The sequence below is a fragment of the Hyperoodon ampullatus genome (genome assembly GCF_949752795.1).
Source record: "Hyperoodon ampullatus genome assembly, chromosome: X".
NCBI lineage: Eukaryota > Metazoa > Chordata > Mammalia > Artiodactyla > Ziphiidae > Hyperoodon > Hyperoodon ampullatus.
Window position 1 is genome coordinate 50,071,712 of NC_136913.1, and position 14,416 is coordinate 50,086,127.

General features: G+C 38.9%; 1 protein-coding gene across 1 annotated transcript; it reads left to right on the top strand.

Moving 5' to 3' along the window:
- Positions 1-12,184: 12,184 nt before the first annotated feature.
- Positions 12,185-14,059, top strand: UBQLN2 (ubiquilin 2; the record flags this gene model as incomplete). The annotated part of the gene is made up of 1 exon (XM_079727287.1): positions 12,185-14,059. The coding sequence occupies one exon, from the start codon at positions 12,185-12,187 to the stop codon at positions 14,057-14,059; it is 1,875 nt and encodes a 624-aa protein (XP_079583413.1).
- Between the last annotated feature and the right edge of the window lie 357 nt (positions 14,060-14,416).

A 14,416-nucleotide genomic window follows, 5' to 3' on the forward strand; every position in this document is an offset into this window, starting at 1 on the left:
ACTTTGTTATAAAGCACAAACTAAAAAAAAAAAAAAAAAAAGAAACAGGAAACATTTCGAGTAAACAACCTGACCCTGCACCTAAAGCAATTAGAGAAAGAAGAAAAAAAAAACCCCAAAGTTAGCACAAGGAAAGAAATCATAAAGATCAGATCAGAAATAAATGAAAAATAAATGAAGGAAACGATAGCAAAGATCAACCAAACTAACAGCTGGTTCTTTGAGAAGATAAACAAAATTGACAAACCATTAGCCAGACTCATCTAGAAAAGAAGGGAGAAGACTCAAATCAATAGAATTAGAAATGAAAAAGGAGAAGTAACAACTGACACTGCAGAAATACAAAAGATCATGAGAGATTACTATAAGCAACTCTATGCCAATAAAATGGACAACCTGGAAGAAATGGACAAATTCTTAGAAATACACAACCTACCAAGACTGACTCAGGAAGAAACAGAAAATATGAATAGACCAATCACAAGCACTGAAATTGAAACTGTGATTAAAAATCTTCCATCAAACAAAAGCCCAGGACCAGATGGCTTCACAGGCGAATTCTATCAAACATTTAGAGAAGAGCTAACACCCATCCTTCTCAAACTCTTCCAAACAATATCAGAGGAAGGAACACTCCCAAACTCATTCTACGAGGCCACCATCACCTTGATACCAAAACCAGGCAAGGATGTCACAAAGAAAGAAAACTACAGGCCAATATCACTGATGAACATAGATGCAAAAATCCTCAACAAAATACTAGCAAACAGAATCCAACAGCACATTAAAAGGATCATACACCAGGATCAAGTGGGGTTTATTCCAGGAATGCAAGGATTCTTCAATATACGCAAATCAATCAATGTGATACACCATATTAACAAGTTGAAGGAGAAAAACCATATGATCATCTCAATAGATGCAGAGAAAGCTTTCGACAAAATTCAACACCCATTTATGATAAAAACCCTGCAGAAAGTAGGCATAGAGGGAACTTTCCTCAACATAATAAAGGCCATATATGACAAACCCACAGCCAACATTGTCCTCAATGGTGAAAAACTGAAACCATTTCCACTAAGATCAGGAACAAGACAAGGCTGCCCACTCTCACCACTCTTATTCAACCTAGTTTTGGAAGTTTTAGCCACAGCAATCAGAGAAGAAAAGGAAATAAAAGGAATCCAAATTGGAAAAGAAGAAGTAAAGCTGTCACTGTTTGCAGATGACATGATACTATACATAGAGAATCCTAAAGATGCTACCGAAAAACTACTAGAGCTAATCAATGAATTTGGTAAAGTAGCAGGATACAAAATTAATGCACAGAAATCTCTGGCATTCCTGTACACTAATGATGAAAAATCTGAAAATGAAATCAAGAAAACACTCCCATTTACCATTGCAACAAAAAGAATAAAATATCTAGGAATAAACCTACCTAAGGAGACAAAAGACCTGTATGCAGAAAATTATAAGACACTGATGAAAGAAATTAAAGATGATATAAATAGATGGAGAGATATACCATGCTCCTGGACTGGAAGAATCAATATTGTGAAAATGACTCTACTACCCAAAGCAATCTACAGATTCAATGCAATCCCCATCAAACTACCACTGGCATTTTTCACAGAAGTAGAACAAAAAATTTCAAAATTTGTTTGGAAAAACAAAAGACCCCGAATAGCCAAAGCAATCTTGAGAACGAAAAACGGAGCTGGAGGAATCAGGCTGCCTGACTTCAGACTATACTACAAAGCTACAGTAATTAAGACAGTGTGGTACTGGCATAAAAACAGAAAGATAGATCAGTGGATCAGGATAGAAAGCCCAGAGATAAACCCACGCACATATGGCCAACTTATCTTTGATAAAGGAGGCAGGAATGTACAGTGGAGAAAGGACAGCCTCTTCAATAAGTGGTGCTGGGAAAACTGGACAGGGACATGTAAAAGTATGAGATTAGATCATTCCCTAACACCATACACAAAAATAAGCTCAAAATGGATTAAAGACCTAAATGTAAGGCCAGAAACTATCAAACTCTTAGAGGAAAACATAGGTAGAACACTCTATGACATAAATCACAGCAAGATCCTTTTGGACCCACCTCCTAGAGAAATGGAACTAAAAACAAAGATAAACAAATGGGACCTAATGAAACTTCAAAGCTTTTGCACAGCAAAGGAAACCATAAACAAGACCAAAAGACAACCCTCAGAATGGGAGAAAATATTTGCAAATGAAGCAACTGACAAAGGATTAATCTCCAAAATTTATAAACAGCTCATGCAGCTCAATAGCAAAAAAACAAACAACCCAATCCAAAAATGGGCAGAAGACTTAAATAGGCATTTCTCCAAAGAAGATATACAGACTGCCAACAAACACATGAAAGAATGCTCAACATCATTAATCATTAGAGAAATGCAAATCAAAACTACAATGAGATATCATCTCACACCAGTCAGAATGGCCATCATCAAGAAATCTAGAAACAATAAATGCTGGAGAGGGTGTGGAGAAAAGGGAACACTCTTGCACTGCTGGTGGGAATGTGAATTGGTACAGCCACTATGGAGAACAGTATGGAGGTTCCTTAAAAAACTACAAATAGAACTACCATATGACCCAGCAATCCCACTACTAGGCATATACCCTGAGAAAACCATAATTCAAAAAGAGACATGTACCAAAATGTTCATTGCAGCTCTATTCACAATAGCCCGGAGCTGGAAACAACCTAAGTGTCCATCATCGGATGAATGGATAAAGAAGATGTGGCACATATATACAATGGAATATTACTCAGCCATAAAAAGGAACGAAACTGAGCTATTTGTAATGAGGTGGATAGACCTAGAGTCTGTCATACAGAGTGAAGTAAGTCAGAAAGAGAAAGACAAATACCGTATGCTAACACATATATATGGAATTTAAAAAAAAAATGTCATGAAGAACCTAGGGGTAAAATGGGAATAAAGACACAGACCTACTTGAGTACGGACTTGAGGATATGGGGAGGGTGAAGGGTAAGCTGTGACAAAGCGAAAGAGAGGCATGGACATATATACACTACCAAACGTAAGGTAGATAGATAGTGGGAAGCAGCCGCAGAGCACAGGGAGATCAGCTCTGTGCTTTGTGACCACCTGGAGGGGTGGGATAGGGAGGGTGGGAGGGAGGGAGATGCAATAGGGAAGGGATTTGGGAACAGATGTGTATGTATGACTGATTCACTTTGTTATAAAGCAGAAACTAATAAAAAAAAAATTAAAAAAAATTAAAAAAAATTAAAAAAAAAGAAATAGTTTGTCATCCTATACTTATATTGCAAAAATGTAAATTTTGAAGTATTATGAATACTGACATTTTGAAATAAACTGTTACTCTCTTAAATATACCCAACAGAATCTAAATACTGTAGCAATTTGAGATCAGCTATCATTTTTTTAACATCTTTATTGAAGTATAACTGCTTTACAATGGGGTGTTAGTTTCTGCTGTATAACAGTGAATCAGCTATACATATACATACATCCCCATCTCCTCCCTCTTGAGTCTCCCTACCACCCTCCCTATCCCACCCCTCTAGGTGGACACAAAGCACCGAGCTGATCTCCCTGTGCTATGCGTCTGCTTCCCACTAGCTATCTATTTTACATTTGGTAGTGTATATATGTCAATGCCACTCTCTCACTTCGTCCCAGCTTACCCTTCCCCCTTATTGTTTGTTTTTAAAATACATTAAAATACTTTTATTTAACTGTTGGATAATTTATATTGTTTATTTTTTTCCTCTAATGTATAGTTCCATTTATTATCACCCCAGAATTTTTGTCCTAATTTTATATATTTTTGTTCAAAAGCCTTTCATTGATCACTGTATCATATTTCCTTACCTCAAAAACTATTTAAATTAAAATTAATTTTAAAGGTTAAAAACTGTTCCTTATTAATTTATCATTTGATTATTGTCAGTATATGATTAATCAAAATAATATAAATGCATCACCAGTCTTTGTAAATTTTAAAAAGTAAAAAGTTAAAATTTAATTGAATATTCATTTGAGGGACTTTTTCCCTATTATTTTATTTATCCAAATATGAATAGTACTCATTGCTAGCATTTTTTTCCTTTAATTTTTAAATTAATATAAGCACTAAAATATATAATAAATAAATGAATAGTTGGGAATTAAAGGACTTTATTATAGTAATTTCCTTCCATCTTTAATTTCCTTGCAGGTAATATGCCAAAAATCACATAATTATCCATCTTCATAAATCATTTATCAGCTGACAATTCAATTAGGTCCTCCTTCAATTTTGTCCAAGACAAAGAATTGGAAATTACAGACTTGCAAAATGATTTATTATGTAGTGTTTAGAGTCATTCACTTTCTCAATGTGGACACCAATATGTACTTCAAATTTTCCCTTTGTAAACAAACTCAAGGTTTTCATCCCCAAAGGCAGTGCAATATTGTCAAATCTTCGATGTAAGACAGAAGTATGCCTTTATTTTGTAAAGCGGGAAAAGGTAAATTGCAAAAAGGGACATTTTCTAGCAGAGCAATTTTAGGAAAGAAGCTATATGGAAATTGAGTATCTAGAAATTGATTCTCTTTAAGCTACTATCTTTATCCTCCTACTGTTTGAAAAGACTTTGTGTAGACAAACTCAATTTGAAGACTTGCCATAGATAATACTACTACCACTGCTATATCTGGTGGAACAACTGATTTTTACCATTGAAACCGAGCAGAACCCTGGGGGCTCCCGGGCACAAAAGCCTTTCTGTGTCCCCTATTTCTTGTTTGTAGGAAATAGGCTTAATTCAACCCCATCTCATATCCTGCTCAACTCCCAGTGTTCAGTTGGAAGTTCCCAGTGTTCAGTTGGAAAGTCCCATAGCTCTGATGGTAAATGACATGGAAAGATAAACTGAAGGAAAAGTAAGTATTGGCTGCTATCATCATCCTCTTCATCGTCACCATCATCGATGGAGTGTTTGTGCCAATACAGACATATTTATACTACCCCCCAGGGTGAACACCCCACATTCTAATAAAGTGACACAAGTGTGTTCTTGGATTTTGCAACTCACCTCAGTGCCTCAGTGCTTCTACTCTTCAGGAGATAGAATGAGGGAAGGGACGGCTTGAACTCTTCCAGAAAGGGTCAAAAACTCCAATGCCTATGGGACCAACTAGATAAGCAATTTAATAAAGTGGACTTGGTAGAGTCAGAACACATGCCTTGTCTAAAAGGGACAGCCACTACTCAGCTCCAGTCAAACTGTGGCCCTTCAAGTGTATTAGTCTAATATAGCCATATCATCCAGTTTTAAAAGAAAAGCTTGAAATGGGGATTAGTATGGGAAATTTACCAAGTATTAGGTGTTGGCAGGCCAAAGCCAGTCCATGAGTTGCCAGTTTGTAATTCATGTGCTAAAGTTTAAAGTGGGTATATAGCATCAGAATTTCTGAACATTCAAGAAAGCCTGACTTGTTCATTCTTTTTTATATGCAAGCTAAATGAAAAATAAAGATTATTAGAAGATTACAGGTACTATAGAGTCAGAACAAGAATGATAGATGATTTGAATATACATCTCTAGAACATAATATATATCTGCCAGGTAGACTATCTTTGGTCTGATCCTTTACTGCTTCTTTTTTGCTTTTGTTTCTGTTTCTGTTTCTGGTTTTTTTGTTTTTTTTTCTTTTTTCGGTCATAATTTAACTTACCAAGGGTAAATTTATTTCATTTGTTTTATTTCAGAAGAGAGGGTGTGTCAGAGAAATTGATGTCTCTATCATGTATTTACTACAACTATGAAATGTATGCATGTTAGTCCCAGTTTTGCTGATGAAGAAACTGAGATTCAGAAAAATGAAATGAACTGCACTAAGGTCATACAGCCATAAGTGACCAAGCCAGAGTTGAAATCCTGGTCTTTTTGGCTTAAGTCTAGGCTCTTGCCATTATACCACCCTGCTGTCTCTCTAGTTCTGCTTGTGTTATTTGCCCCTATGTGCATCAGTAGGAGTGGGGAACAACAATAGGATTTCCCTTAAATTCTGTAGATATACTACATTTAATTAGTACAATCACTTCAAGACCCCAACAACAGAAATTACTTCCTCAGAATAAATTCCTAAAGAAGAATTACTCAGTAAAATTGTCTGCATGTTTTATTAAGCTTTCAGTGTTTATTAGCAAATTGTCCTTCAGATAAGTTGAACATACCAAGTAACCTAATTCCCAGTAGGAATGAGGTCGTTTCCTCTAATAATAGTAACAATAATATTATTCATATAGTGCTTACTATGAATGGGGCACTGTTCTAAGTGCTTCACATATGTTAATTTATTTGATTTCCAGAAAGCTCATTTCACAGATGACAAATATCAAGGCACAGAAAGGTTAAATTACTTGCCCAACATCATGTAGTGAACAAGTAGAAGTAGTGGAACCAGGATTTGAAGCTAGGCAGTCTAGATTGACTATGTCAGGACTAAATATTATATTGTTGTCTTTAATTTAATAGACAAAATATTTGTTATATTAATTTGTATTTTTTTATTTAAAGAAGTTAAATTTTTTTTCTTTTTCTTTCCTCCTTCGCTTTTCCTTCCTTCCTTCCTTCCTTCCTGACCCTTTTTTCCCCTTTTGTGACATTAACATACTAGTTAATGTCTTCTGTCTATTTTTCTCTTATGGTGTTCATTTAAAAAAATGACTAGTAAGAAGTGTGTTATGTCAAGAATATTAAGACTTCATGTACTATAAATGTTGCAATTTCTTTTAGTTTGACTTCAATCTTTTAATTTTTATTGTATTTTTGATATATAGAAGTTTAAAAATCCTTAGGAAATCTGTCTATCTCTCCATTTATTTATTTTTTTGTTTGTTTTAGAAAGGCCATAACCAAACCTAGGTTATATAAATATTTGCTATAATAGTTTTCTGCAAATTTTATGATTTCATTTTTTATCTAGAATTTATTTTGGCATTTAAAATGAAGATTCATGGAAAGTTTCACTCTTTCCAACTTTCCAACACATTAGGGATTTATTATACTTCTCATGTCATTTTTGTCAGTTCAATAGTATTTGGTAAAGATAGGAGGTAAAAGCATAGGCTTAGTTGCCACCTTGAATAAGAAAGCTGATTTTAAAATAGTTAATTATTTCATTTCTTCTTTTTTTTTTTCTTACAAGTTTCTTACGTGACCTGTTAAGGTTTTCTACTTCTTGAATATACTTTGGTCATGTACACCTTCCTAGAAAAGTAATACAGTGATCCGTTTTTCTTTGTCATTAGCAAAGATTTGTACAAAGTCTTTTCTCATAATTCTCAAAAATATACCCTTTATCTGTGATTAAATCTACTCATAGAATTCTACTTTTCATGTAATTATCTTGTTGCTCCTTTCTTAAGTTTCAGCTAATTAATGTTGCACTTCTCACTAACAAAGCCGTGTTCATTTAACTGCTGGAATGCTAATTTTATTTAGTTGTAATTTAAAACATTAAAGTGGATATATTTTGGAATAAAATGCAAAAAAATAACATGATTTATAAGATAAATGAAGAGAATTCAAGATAATGTGCTTTTGGCCAAACTCGTTGAAACAGAGGGTAGAATGGTGTTTACTAGGGGCTTGGGGATGAGGGAAATTGGGGAGATGTTGGTCAAAGGCTATGAATTTCCAGTTACGAGATGAATAAGTTCCAGGGATCTAATGTACAGCATGGTGATTTTAGTTAATAATGCTGTATTGTATACTTGAACGTTGCTAAGAAAATAGATCTTAAATGTTCTCACCACAAAAAAGAAAAGGTCATTATGTGACCTGATAATGCTGCAATGGTAATCATTTTTCAATATATACGTATATCAAATCAATGGGCTGTACACCTTAAATTTACACAGTGTTATATGTCAACTATATCTCAATAAATCTGGGGTGGAGAGAGAAAACAATGGTCAAAATAACACTAAATCTCTATCTACTGAGCCCAAACTGTGGTCTTCCTCCGCCGCCCGTGGGGAGACCTCTTTGACAAAGTCTTTCAGTTTCTCAGAAATTACCCTCTATGGAAGAACTCAGGATGATTACTATTTATTGGGTTATTTTTTAATTTATTTATTCATTTATTTATTTTTGGCTCTGTTGGGTCTTCGTTGCTTCGTGTGGGCTTTCTCTAGTTGTGGTGAGCAGGGGCTTCTCTTGTTGTGGAGCACGGGCTCTAGGTGTGTGGGATTCAGCAGTTGTGGCACAAGGGCTTAGTTGCTCCATGGCATGTGGGATATTCCTGAAGCAGGGATCGAACCCGTGTCCCCTGCATTGGCAGGTGGATTCTTAACCATTGCACCACCAGGGATAAAGAGCTTACAGTAGGAAAAGAAATGTGCTTTTAGGAGAATTCAGGAAGAGGATGAGTGTGCTTTTGCCCGTGCTGTGTTCCTTGGTGAGACTTGTAAGAGAATCACCTAATTATAATGGTTTATCTATTTGACTTGTTCTTCAAAGACCTTCTTAGATTTTCTTAGCAAATTTCATTTTTTGAGTCTGTTAATTCATTAATGTTTGACTTTTATTATTTTGTAGCCATCACCCTGCTTCCCTCTTTTTTCTGTTGTCCTCTTTATTTGAATGCCTAATTAATTTTTTCTCTCCCTATTCTTTGGTATTTAAGATCTTTGAGTGTATAAATTTGACTCTGAGCTCATTCACATAGTTAAATCAAATACCACTAAACTGAAGCTTGATAAGAATGCAGATTCCTGAGTACCACTTGTATTTTGGTAAGTTTGGAGTGGGGTCTAGAAATCTGTTTTTTTTGTTTGTTTGTTTTTTTGTTTTTTGCGGTACGCGGGCCTCTCACTATTGTGGCCTCTCTCGTTGCTGAGCACAGGCTCCGGACGCGCAGGCTCAGCAGTCATGACTCACGGGCCTAGCTGCTCCACGGCCTGTGTGATCTTCCCGGACCGGGGCACGAACCCGTGTCCCCTGCATCGGCAGGCGGACTCTCAACAACTGCACCACCAGGGAAGCCCAAGAAATCCGTATTTTTGAATGAGATCCTCAGATCACATATAGGGAAATCCCATCATAATTATGAATGTTTATGTTCTCATTATCATTATTTTTCTAAATTCACTCTAATAAGAACTTTGATTTGCACTTTGTCCCAAAAGTGTTTAATTCTGTTTTAATTTTCAAGTGGTTGAGTTTTTCATTCACAGTTTCATTATTAATATCTAGTTTTGTTCTACTGAGATCAAGGAAGATGACCTGTGATACTTTCTTGATTTTTTCTTTTTTGAGAAAATTAAAAACCTAAAAAAAATATAAAATAGTATTATAACAAATACTCTTATCCCTACCACCTAGAATAAACTCTTGCTATTTTGCCATATTCGCTTCCATTTAAAAGAGGAAATATATTTTTAGAGATTTAATTAAATTTCCTTTTAATTACTGTCTTGTGTCCTATTTCATTTCCTCTTCTTCATGGGTGCAAATTTGGTATGAATCATTCTAGTATATTTTCAATAGCTTCACATACATATGAATGCATCTATAAACACCATAGAGTGTTTTGCTAATTAATTAGGTTTTTGAGATCTATATATATATAAATATATTTCGATCTAGTTCATTCCTTTTATATTCTGTATTCTAATCATCACATTAATCACACTATATTAATCCATCCCCCTATTGAGAGACATCATATACCTATATTTTTTTCTTATCTTGAGATTTACTAAAGCATTTGTGGCCTAAATGTTATTAAATGTTGGCTGGATACTAGGGGGAAAAGGTACTTTTTTGCATGGTATAAACCAGAATTATAAATTTATACATAAATTTGAAATTATTCATTCTATTATTCAAGGGCTAGATCTTTATTTCTCCTACTTAATCTGTAACTAAATTAGATACATGTGTTAATAGCTGCCACTACTATTGTGTGCCTGTCAATTTCTACCTATAATTTCTCACCAAAATACCTTCTCATTTTTAAAAATTGTAAACACAGTGCATACTTATAAAAGTCATCAGAAATTTTAAAATTTTATTTTTTAAAAAAAGGAACAGGGGACTTCCCTGTTGGCACAGTGGTTAAGAATCTGCATGCTGGGCTTCCCTGGTGGCGCAGTGGTTGAGAGTCCGCCTGCCGATGCAGGGGACACGGGTTCGTGCCCTGGTCCGGGAAGATCCCACAGGCCGTGGAGCAGCTAGGCCCGTGAGTCATGACTGTTGAGCCTGTGCGTCCGGAGCCTGTGCTCTGAAACGGGAGAGGCCACAACAGTGAGAGGCCCGCGTACTGCAAAAGAAAAAAAAAATCTGCCTGCCAATGCAGGGGACACGAGTTCAATCCCTGGTCTGGGAATATTCCACATGCTGAGGAGCAACTAAGCCCTGTGCCACAACTACTGAGCCTGCGCTCTGGAGCCTGCATGCCACAACTACTGAGCCGCGTGCCACAACTACTGAAGCCCGTGTGCCTAGAGCCCGTGCTTCACAACAAGAGAAGCCATTGCAATGAGAAGCCCATGCACCACAACGAAGAGTAGCCCCCGCTCGCCGCAACTAGAGAAAGCCCTCGTGCAGCAACGAAGACCTAACTCAGCAAAAAAAAAAAGGAACAGTTATTCATAATTTTAGCACCTAGTAATAACCACCATTAACATACTTGTGTATAGTGTTCCAGGTTTCTTTTTATACATACACATACATTGTCTTTAAAGACAGTTTACACATACAAACTGTTTATAACAAATAGTTTTAACATAAAAATATATTTACTGTATTTTTTGGTATTGAAACATGTGATTGTATAATTTCTAATTGTATGGAAATATATAAAACTGAAAGTGAAAATACTCTGTAATTTCCCTGTGACTACCATTTATTTCATGTACACTTTTTATCATACAAATTAACCACCTGTTTCTTAAACAGTGAATATTATTTTTTGTATGGTAATATCATAATATATCTGACCAATCCTGTGTAAAGAGACACTGATTACCTTTTAAAATATTTTTTAAATGCTTCAGAGCATGTACATTTTATACATATGTATTTTTGTGTCCTTATTCAATTATTTTCATAGGTGAGGTCTCTAAATGAGGCATTTCCAAATAAAGGTGGAAATATTTAAAATGTTTACATATATGTTAAAATTGCCTTAAGATAACAACTTACACTTCAGTTGGCATGACAGTTCATTTTCTCAGCTCTCTCTCAATGATAAGGTTTATTATTATTTTTCAACTTTGCCAATATAAGACAGAAGAATCTCATTGTTTTAATTTGAAATTCTTTGATTGCTAGTGAGCTTAATCATCCTTTTATATGCCCATTGGCCATGTGCACTTCTTTTGTAAAATGCAGGCCCCTGCCCAGTCCTCTTCCCTTCCCCCAAGGGGGGTGTTCATCTTTTCCTTTTTGCTTTGTCAGAGTTCTTTGGTTCTCATTTTTGATCTTTTACTTCGGGTCGATTTGATTCAGGCTTTCATCTTTTCACTTCACTGCCTGATGGAATATATATAAATATATGAATATATATATAAATATATATATATTCTCCATTAGTCTTTAATGTCCTTTATAGAAGCTGGCTCCCTTTCCCCTCTTCCTCCTTCCTTCCCTCTCTTTTCTCTTGTCTTCTGTTGTCCCTTTGTTTCTTTCTCTCTGTTTCTCTCTCTCCCCCTCATCTTTTTTTTTTTTTTTCAGTACATAAGTTTTTAATTTTGACCGAGTCGACTCTATCACCCTGGGCCTGGCGCCGCGTCAGCAGAGGGGGGCGGGGAGGCGAGCGCGGAACTGGGGGAGGGGAAGGGGCGGGGAGGAGCGGGCGGAGCAGCTGCGCGAGCTGCTGGGAGACCGCGCGGTGGGATCACACGGCGGCGGCGGCGGCGGCGGCCCAGAGACCTGAACGGCGAGACCTCGGCCCGCGGCCTACTCGGAGCCCTCTCTCCACCGGAGGACCAGGGATCCGCAGTCTTCAACACAGAGGTACCGTGCTCCGCGCTCCCCGCCCAGCCCGGCCCAGCCTGCTACGGCGGTGCCTCCTTCCTTCCTTCTTCCCTCGCTCTCTCTCTCGCCCGCCCGCCCGCGCCTTCCCTGTCTGCCTGCGTCACTGCGGCCGCCATGGCTGAGAACGGCGAGAGCAGCGGCCCCCCGCGCCCCTCCCGCGGCTCTGCTGCGGCCCAAGGCCCTGCCTCTGCCCCGGCGGAGCCCAAAATTATCAAAGTCACTGTGAAGACCCCCAAAGAGAAAGAGGAGTTCGCAGTGCCCGAGAACAGCTCAGTCCAGCAGTTTAAGGAAGCGATTTCGAAACGCTTCAAATCCCAAACGGATCAGCTAGTGCTGATTTTTGCCGGAAAAATCTTAAAAGATCAAGATACCTTGATTCAGCATGGCATCCATGATGGACTGACTGTTCATCTTGTCATCAAAAGCCAGAACCGACCTCAGGGCCAGTCCACCCAGCCTAGTAATGCCGCGGGAACTAATACTACCACCGCGTCGACTCCCAGGAGTAACTCCACACCTATTTCCACAAATAGCAACCCGTTTGGGTTGGGGAGCCTGGGAGGACTTGCAGGCCTTAGCAGCCTGGGCCTGAGCTCGACCAACTTCTCTGAGCTCCAGAACCAGATGCAGCAGCAGCTCCTGTCGAGCCCTGAGATGATGATCCAAATCATGGAAAACCCCTTTGTTCAGAGCATGCTTTCGAATCCTGATCTGATGAGGCAGCTCATTATGGCCAATCCACAGATGCAACAGTTGATTCAGAGAAACCCAGAAATCAGTCACCTGCTCAACAACCCAGATATAATGAGGCAGACCCTCGAAATCGCCAGGAATCCAGCTATGATGCAAGAAATGATGAGAAATCAAGACCTGGCTCTCAGCAATCTTGAAAGCATCCCAGGTGGCTACAATGCTTTACGGCGCATGTACACTGACATTCAAGAACCCATGCTGAATGCCGCACAAGAGCAGTTTGGGGGTAATCCGTTTGCCTCGGTGGGGAGCAGTTCCTCCTCTGGGGAAGGTACGCAGCCTTCCCGCACAGAAAATCGCGATCCACTACCCAATCCGTGGGCGCCACCACCGGCTACCCAGAGTTCTGCGACCACCAGCACAACAACGAGCAGTGGCAGTGGATCTGGCACTAGCTCTAGCAGTGCTACGGGGAACACAGTGGCTGCAGCTAATTATGTCGCCAGCATCTTCAGCACCCCAGGAATGCAGAGCTTGCTGCAACAGATAACTGAAAACCCCCAGCTGATCCAGAATATGCTGTCTGCACCCTATATGAGAAGCATGATGCAGTCGCTGACCCAGAATCCAGATTTGGCTGCACAGATGATGCTGAATAGCCCTGTGTTTACTGCAAATCCTCAGCTGCAGGAGCAGATGCGTCCACAGCTCCCTGCTTTCCTGCAGCAGATGCAGAATCCAGACACACTGTCAGCCATGTCAAACCCAAGAGCAATGCAGGCTTTAATGCAGATCCAGCAGGGGCTACAGACATTAGCCACTGAAGCACCTGGCCTCATTCCAAGCTTCACTCCAGGTGTGGGGGTGGGGGTGCTGGGAACGGCTATAGGCCCTGTAGGCCCAGTCACACCCATAGGCCCCATTGGCCCCATAGTCCCGTTTACTCCCATAGGCCCCATTGGACCCATAGGACCCACTGGCCCTGCAGGTCCCCCTGGCTCCACTGGCTCAGGCGCCCCCCCTGGGCCCCCTGTATCTAGCTCTGCACCCAGTGAAACTACGAGCCCAACATCGGAATCTGGACCCAACCAGCAGTTCATTCAGCAAATGGTGCAGGCTCTGGCTGGAGCAAATCCTCCGCAGCTGCCGAATCCAGAAGTCAGATTTCAACAACAACTGGAACAGCTCAACGCAATGGGGTTCTTAAACCGGGAAGCAAACTTGCAGGCTCTAATAGCAACAGGAGGCGACATCAATGCAGCCATTGAGAGGCTGCTGGGTTCCCAACCATCATAATTACATTTCTGTACCTTGAAAAAATGTATCTTATTTTTGATAATGGCTCTTAAATCTTTAAACACACATAATTGTACTTTACTTTCACTTTGATTCTTTTAAATCTGTCTAGTTATAAATTTAATATGCATTTTAAGGTGGAGTCCTTTCCTCCCTCTTTGTTTCTTCCCTCCCCCCTTCCCTCCTCCCTTCCCTCTTCCCTTCCCTTCTCCCTCCCTCCCTCCCTCCCTCCTTTCCTTCCTTCCTTCCTTCCTTCCTTCCTTCTCTGTTTTGAATGGTGGGAATCAATGCTGTTTCACTCAAAGGTGTTGCATGCAAACATTTCTGCTTTTATTGTGATTTTTGGAAACAGGTATC